This window comes from Clarias gariepinus, chromosome 22 (genome assembly GCF_024256425.1).
Source record: "Clarias gariepinus isolate MV-2021 ecotype Netherlands chromosome 22, CGAR_prim_01v2, whole genome shotgun sequence".
Classification (NCBI taxonomy): Eukaryota; Metazoa; Chordata; class Actinopteri; order Siluriformes; family Clariidae; genus Clarias; species Clarias gariepinus.
The window spans coordinates 12,725,470-12,733,765 of record NC_071121.1 but is presented as its reverse complement, the minus strand read 5'-3'; the positions used below and the strand labels follow the sequence as shown (position 1 = coordinate 12,733,765).

The following is an 8,296-nucleotide window of genomic DNA, read 5'->3' as shown; positions in this document are numbered from 1 at the left end:
GGACATGGTGCCAATCCACCGCAGGGTGGTAGAACAACTTAGGAATGTTAAAACAAGTAATTTTTCTTTATTCTGGATGAGTTGCAGAAATTTAATAGGCCTCGAAGACAAACCTGCAACTTTTAGGAGTCCATTCTCAAACTGGAAGGATCATCATCAAGCACCACCATTGTTTAAATAAATTGCATAGGTCGCTAACAAGCCGAGTCTTTGCTGTAATTCTGTGTATAGTTGCACTGTATTCTGTAACTGACAATGTCCCCATGTCACATCAGCGCAACACAACCACTAACGGCACTGGAAAAACAAAAATACAGGACTCAAAAATAAAGTAGCACCAGAATCATCAACAATCATTAAGTATTTTGGAGTGCATTCAGATGAGAGACACAAACAATATTTGCACAAAATATCCTCTGACGTCATAGTATCTACTATCTCAATTCATTTTTGTCTGTACAGTTAGGTTTATATTTCTGATATCTTGAAAACTTGCATATTATGTTCAACTTTCTTATAGTTAAAATATTTATTTATTTCTTGCCTCTTTTCTAATGTCATATTCCTTGTTATTATTTTTTGTTATATATATATGTTATATATATATTTTGTTATACTATATATTTCTTGTTATTATTTTTTGTTTTATATATATATATATATTAGGTCACAGGCCGCCGTGTAAGGATTTCACTGCATATTGTACTGTATATGACTGTGTATGTGACAAATAAAATTTTAATTTGATTTGATTTGATTTGATCTCCATATTATGTAGAGGTAAAAAGTTTGGACACACCTTCTAATTCCATAGTCTTTCTTTCTTGATAGTTTCTTCTTCTATTGTAAAATGATATTGTAAAATGCTAAAGATATCCAAAATATGCAATAATCTCCTCTGTACAGTTGATATTGAGATGTGTATGCTACTTATGCTCTGTAAAGCCTTCATGACCACTCTAATCTGAGGAGTTGTTAACTGCTCGTAACTCTTAATGAACTTCACCTCTGCAACAGGGGTGACTTGTAGAACTATTCCAGAAAAGCTGACATTTGTGTCTTAAAATAATAACTGAGTATTATTGTTCTTATGAACTAATGCCATATGTGTTATTTGATAGTTTTGAAAAATCTCCAGTATTGTTCTAGGATGTAGAAAATATATCACATAACAAAACCATTCATTAGAAGGTGTCCAAACATTTGACTGGCACTGTATATTTTGTTTATTTGATTTTATTGTATATTTTTCCCTCCTAAGTACTTGTGTATGTTTTAGCTTCCCTTAGCTTCAACGTTACTGTCTGTTACTGTTTTTCAGTGCTGATGCAGAGCTGCAATTTTCCTCAGGATTAATAAAGATTTATCTTGGCAGCACTGTCGCCTTGCACCTCCAGGGTCTGGGTTCAATACCCGCATTGGGTCTGTGTGCATGGAGTTCGCACATCTCCCCTTGCTCTGTGGGTTTTCTCCGAGTACTCCAATTTCCTCCCACAGTTTAAAGACGGGCAGGTTAGATTAACTGGTGTCCCCAAATTGCTCGTATTGTGTGAATAAGTGTGTAGGTGTGAATATGCCATTATAAATTATGTACATGGCAATGAACATACAATACAAAAAAAATCTTTAAACTTGATTTTTTTTTTTTTATTAAAAAGCATATACAGTATAAAGTTTAAATTTGTCTTTGGTCTAACTACCCAGATATAATGAATCCAGGTCTACAAAATATTTGGACGGGAATTCTGTAGACATGGCAACACGGCCTCCTCACGCACTCCGCCACATAGCGACCGCGCTTGCTCGTGACGTCACATGCACCCAGGAAACGGCCAGTAGTGCGTTCCCGTGAAGCGCGCCCCCGCGGCCATAGCACAAAACCTGTATTTACACACAGGCTGAAGTCCAAATAATTCCTGATTGGACATGTGCTATGGTGTGAAAGACATATTTATACACTATATTTTTAGCAGTATTATGGAGCAATCCCTTGTTTCTTTTATTTATTAATAAGAGTAGGTATACACAGCACGCGTCTTAAAAGAGTGTTGTGTGTTAGTGTTGCGATAACTCAAATGACACACTTCTATACTTTAAATTTCAGTGCCATAAATACACTTGTCCACGTAGTAATATTGTGTTAATAAATAGACTTATAGAATAGACTCATGAGTTACAGTATGCCATTTATTTAACATTTGCTTTATTATAGAAGCTGAATTGAAAAGTTTATGTTATAATAAAAATAGCGGGAGGGGAGCGCCCTCTTGTGGTATACTTGAGATTATTAATGCGTTGTCGTCTTCTTCATCTTTGTGATTTTTGGCGGCTGGGAGACAACTTATAGCTGCATTACCGCCACCTGCGGGATTGGAGTGTGAAACGTCAGCTTTCTCTGAGATTTTGTCTTCTCTTGTCATATATTTTGCAGATTACCAGTATATATATTATATATTATATATTACCAGCAGCTGTCTCCATTTGTCCACAACATTTACATTCTGTGGACACATATTGTGCTAAGACCCTGGGTTAATTACGTGTGCTTTATTCTTACCCATGCTATGAAGATTTCCTCTCTTTTGTTTCTGCCCCATACTTTCCCTCTTTTTATTTGCTTCTGAATTATATGCAATTTTCTGCATGCTTCTTTTTCATCCCAACTTTCTCTGCATATTTTATTCATGTGTTCTTTAATTATTTTCTTGACTTCTGCTTTTTAGTTACTGGGATTTCTATTTGATTATTTTCATTTTTAAATGCTTGTTTGGCGAATTTATCTGGTTCGTCGTTTCCTTTTACTATTATGTGTTGGTACCTATAGGAAAGTGATCCTTATATCCATTTAATGGCTAAAGTTTATCTGATGCTACTATGACCGCTCCTTGATAAAAGCGTTGCAATCGCTCCAGTCCGACAGGTGTCGCCAAAACACCGTGTTTTAGAAAAACATTCACGTCGCAATAGCGGAAGTGGGACTCAACAACATGACAATGCTGGATTGCTAGATTGTAGTTGGCTGCATCTCTTAATCAATTAGAAATAGGTAATTTTACTTGTAGACTAAACAAGCGTATTGTTTTACGTGCCATGTTCCTTTAGAGGTACACGTGCTGTGTTGAGACCGTGACTTTTAAATGTAAATTATATTAAATTCACCTGAGCCGAATCCAAAGCAAACCTCAGCCAAACAAGTTTATATTTATTTTTCAAGAACAGTGTGTGCGTTTATCGGGTTTTTAATACTCTTTCTCTCTCTCTTTAAATGAACAGAGCTTCCTATTAAATTGTTAACTTGAACTTCTCTGTAAGTGTTCAAGTATTAATTTCCCTTGGTTAATAAGCTCTTTCTCCTCAGGTCTCTTCAGAAAGTATTTATGGCCACGGAAAATAACACAGAAGAACACGTGACGAGCGAAAGCCCATGGATATCAGTGAGTCCTGGTGGTCTTTGGGAGGTACACAGGAGGTGGAAGTGGGAGAGAAAGCGAGGAGACAACACCCCTCTGTTAGGGTCCATCTGCAAAATAAGAGTGCGTCTTATAAACCATACAGAAGATAACAGCCAGTCTGAGAGCTCGAGTGAAACTGAATCCGCAGTTAGTGACAGTGATGTGCAGGTTACAGAGTTTCCTCGCTCTCAGGATTCAGTGCTGCAGGTTCCTCTGGACAGGTGGATACAGCTGCGAATGGGAGAGGGGCAGTGTGACATTATAGAGAGCTGTTTGGAGGGCATGAGGGCAGCAGAGACCTGTGAGGTAAGTGCCAGATTGCAGCTTGGCCATTTTTTCTCGTTTGATTGCACCTGCACTCTATACTATAGTAACCACCACGAGTTACAGCTAGTCAATAGCAGCAGACCTATTTTTAATTCATTCATTTGTATTTAACGCTTTACCTGGTCAGGGTCGGTCCACAGTTTATCCCAGAAAGACTCTGCATGGCCAGAAATGCCTTTTACAATTTGGTTTCCCATTCTGCTTATCAGTATACAGTATTTCTGACAGGTGAAAGAAAAAAAAAAAACTACATAACCCAGGTATAGATATGAAAGAACACAGGAAATTCCACAAGGACAACATTCTTTGTTTTCATCTTGCTACATAACCATGTTGTCTAAAACCTATTTTTATTTAACCATTTAATAATAAATTAACTGTGAGTCTTTCTTTTGCTTCTTTAGCATTTAGGCAATTGCACTTATGAATATGACATTTGGATTTGTATTGGTAAACAAGAAGCCTCAAGCCTACAATCAGTGAATTAATTTCCATAACTTTCCTAAAACCAAACATCCTCAAAATTATATAATCATTAACATATTGAAAATAGCTAACATTTTAGCAGCTTTATGGATGTGATATTAAACAGGCCAACTTTTGTTACTTAATAATCAATTATTGATGTGGCTAGTTTGAATCGGTTCTCTACAAACTATATAAGGACCATATTTAAAAAGTGAATTTTAACATGAATCATTTGATTAGTAACTATAAATAAACTTAAATCATAGTCAAACTGGAAATTTTTATTGTGCAGAATAACAGAACATGGTTATAAGATCAAAAATGACATTAATTAATAAAGACATTTGTTTATTTAGTTTGTTATTTATATATTTATTTATTTTTATTTTTCCCTTTGTTTTACCAGGGTAGTTACATTGAGACAGTAGCCTCTTTTGCAAGTGAGCCCTGGCCAAGAGAAGCCAGCACAAAACTGACAATATACACTGAAACAGCATAGCTACAAAACACACAACATAACCACTAGCAACATATAAAATAACACAATAGACAACAAACACCACAAAAACATATCTAAACACATAATCAAAATACAAAACAATCACAAAAATGGACTTAAACTAAAAAATTTAATAAACAACATATAACATAAAAACATACATACAATAGCTATAAAAAACAATCACAAAAATAGACAAATTATAAAAATAACCTAAAAACACTCACAGTGATCATTTAAAATATCAGCAATGTGTAGCTTGAAATAAAAAAATGGAATAAACATTAAAAAATGTTAAGTTTTAACTGTTTCTAAAGGTCTTTCCAAGTTGAAGGGGCATTATAATGAAAAGCTATTTTACCAAATTTGGTTCTAGCCATAGGCACATTAAAAAGAATGACACAATTTGACCTAAGTTTATATCTATTATTTATAGACAATGAAAAAACAGATAAGTATGATGGTAACAAACCAACAACTGCTTTGTAAATGAAAATGAACCAAGGAAGCTGTCTGTGTACTGTCAGTGGGTGCCAATCAGATAAGCTATACAGGTTACAATGATGTGTAGAGTATTTAGCACCATTTATGAAACATAGTGCAGAGTGATAAACAGAGTCCAGTGAACACAGCACAGACTTTAAAGCATGCATATAAATAATATCACCATAGTCAAGAACAGATAAAAATGTGGCTGCAACCAGTTATTTTCTTGCCTTAAGATTAAAACAAGCCTTATTTCTATAATCAAAACCTAATTTTACATTAAGTTTTTGCTCCAAACTAACATGGAAATTAAAAGAAAGCTCTTCATCTAATAAATAAACCAGATATTTGTAACTTTATTGTAACTCTATTGTAAGAATTTGTAAGCAACATATATTTGGTTTTATTAGAATTCAATACCAATTTTAATTTAAGTAAATTTTCTTGTACTCTTGTAAACGCCTCTTGAAGTTTTATCATTGCCTCAGAAGGAGACAGGGCAGAACAATAGAGAATGGTGTCATCTGCATAGAGGTGCATATTAGCATTATTTACATGGGCACAGATGTCATTTATGTACAGTATATAGTAAACAACAGTGGCCCTAAAATGAAGCCTTGTGGAACTCCAGTCTTAATTCCAGCCTTTCCTGATGAAAAACCATCACATGTGACTCACTGGTATCAAGCTTTTGTAGACACCCCATTTTCAGCTAGAGATTGTAACAAAATGCAATGATTTACTGTATCAAACGCCTTAGAAAGATCAATAAATAATGCTGCACATGAATTTTTATAATCAAGATCCCCTACACTAATGCACTTATCCCAGCATTTCACCATTGCTAGATACAATAAAGGTAGAAATTTTGCAACTCAGTCATAATTGAACTGCTTGCTTCACGTCTGAAATGCTACTCTTCCAAGGAACTGCTTTAATGGCCCAAACACGTGGAAACGGCATGTGGTTGAGACTATACAGGGGATGTGGCAATAACTCCCTGCAGAGTTCCTGTAATGTACAAGTGGTGTTGGTGAATGATTGTGTGTACAATTCCCGCAGACAGATTTGTCTCTCCTGCAAATTGGTGACAAGTTTTCTTTAAATTTTTAATAGTCAGGCATTCCTGACAGCAGTGGGCTCCTTTCGGCCTGGATTGTCGTTCATGGATATACAGCCTTTTTTAAAATGTTAACTTTAAACTTTTACATGTTAAAATGTTTGCACTATGCAAATATTTTACTGCTAAGAGTCTGATTATGGTACTGTACTTGAAGTCTTCTGTAAATAGTCGGTTTTACACCTTCATTTACCATAATTAATTATTCCTCATTAAAGAAAAATTTGAGTACACACGAAACCACTGAATACGGTGTAATATATATCCCAGACCAGTATGGGGTGCTGTAATTCTGCCATAGAGATACACGATACACAGAGAAGAAGACTTTGAGCATTTTAATCGTTATATGCAGACATATTATTATAAGTGTATTAATATGGTTTATTAAAAATCTTGTGAATTATGCCAATTTTTTTTTCATGATAAGGCTGACCTTTGTGTAAAAGTGCCCTTTTAAGTAAATATTTATAAGAATAATCTCCTCATTCAGGCATAAGAAAAAAAAATCCACAAAAAAAATGTATATTAATACACGCAAATGTTTTTCCACTGTTTATATTTTCCTTCACTTAGGTAGTGTTGATTTATTGATGATGAATTAGGATCAAGCAGTTCTAAAGTAACAATAAATAATCATTCTATGGTATTTTGTGATAATGCTTATTATATTGTTATTATGATGGACAAAAGACACATTATTAGAAATTTTATAGAAAATTTATAAGTTGTGTCCAATTTTTATGAGTTGTGCTTTTTGTCATTATGAATTATATTAGGACAAATACTGCATAATAATCAAGAAAACAATATTCCACTTAGGTTATATACAGTATTGTTACTTTATTATGCTGAAACTGTTTTTGTCAGATCACAGTAAGACCCTATCAACGGCATTTTAATATGACACCCAGTGATAATCATGCTGCCCAGAAGACAGAAGAGGAGACACAGCCGAAAAGTGAGTGTTTTTCTCTGCAGCTTCATTCATTCACTGCAGGGAAGGAGTCGTGGCAGATGCCCCCTACGGAGAAGTGGACCTGGGTGCTGTCTCATAAGCAGCGGGGCAGCCAACGCTTCGGCAAGGGAGACATATGGGGAGCAACACATTCTTACTGCTGTGCTGTTAAACTGCTCATCACTTTAAAGGGACAGAACAGAGGGAAAGATGGAGTTCCAGAGGTTGATGGAGGCAGGACCCGTGAGAGAGAGACAGAAGCAAAAAACACCCACATCCAAACTGAGGAGGAGTATAATACAATAAAAGCAGAACTCCATTCTAATCTCTCCCTGTGCCAGCTCAGGCTTGGCCAGCCGGTTAAAGCCAAGGACAGCAGCTGCAAAGCCACTACACTGGATCCAGTGAATGTTAAAGCCTGGTATCGCCTTGGCCAAGCCTGTCTGCAGCTGGAAGACTTCTCAGAAGCACGGCAAGCTTTTGGCAAAGTCCTAGAACTACAGCCAGGTTCTACCTCTGCCCAAAATGCCTTGAAACAAGTACATGCAAAAGCAAAAGAGTTTGACTGTAAGCTTGGCCAAAGGCTAAGCAAAATGTTTACTTAATGATTTGCAGACAAATCGGCATCTGTCTGCATACATGTCGACATAAATATTAACAACAAATGTGAATGTTAACAGGCCTTGTGTATACTTTAAATGTGGCTTATCAAAAATAAAAACTTGAAACTTAAAAGAGCCTAAAAAGCTCATGTGGTAATAAACTGTATTTAATGGGGGATCTATTACTCTAAGTATTGCTCTTTGCATGGTGGTTGTATTATGGTTCTATGTTGAACAAATGCCAATTAAACTATTTATAAGCTTCACACCCTTACTGTATTTGTGTTTGATTTTTGTTTTACAATGTGAAAAAAAAATTCTCATTATGATGTATCTTAAATTGTAACATGAGAATTCTGATACTACGACAACCAATGATGAAAT

The 8,296-nt window shown here is 35.4% G+C and overlaps 1 protein-coding gene across 2 annotated transcripts; it reads left to right on the top strand.

The window, feature by feature from the left end:
• Window positions 1-2,954: 2,954 nt before the first annotated feature.
• fkbpl (FKBP prolyl isomerase like) lies at window positions 2,955-8,186 on the top strand. Of its 2 annotated transcripts, none has more exons than XM_053481885.1 (3): window positions 2,955-3,046; window positions 3,359-3,758; window positions 7,223-8,186. In XM_053481885.1, exons 2-3 carry the CDS (start codon window positions 3,378-3,380, stop codon window positions 7,913-7,915), a joined length of 1,074 nt encoding a protein of 357 aa, XP_053337860.1. In that variant the 5' UTR covers window positions 2,955-3,046; window positions 3,359-3,377; the 3' UTR covers window positions 7,916-8,186. The 2 variants fall into 2 exon arrangements, with proteins under 2 accessions (XP_053337860.1, XP_053337859.1); XM_053481884.1 differs by lacking the exon at window positions 2,955-3,046 and adding an exon at window positions 3,128-3,222.
• Window positions 8,187-8,296: the final 110 nt, after the last annotated feature.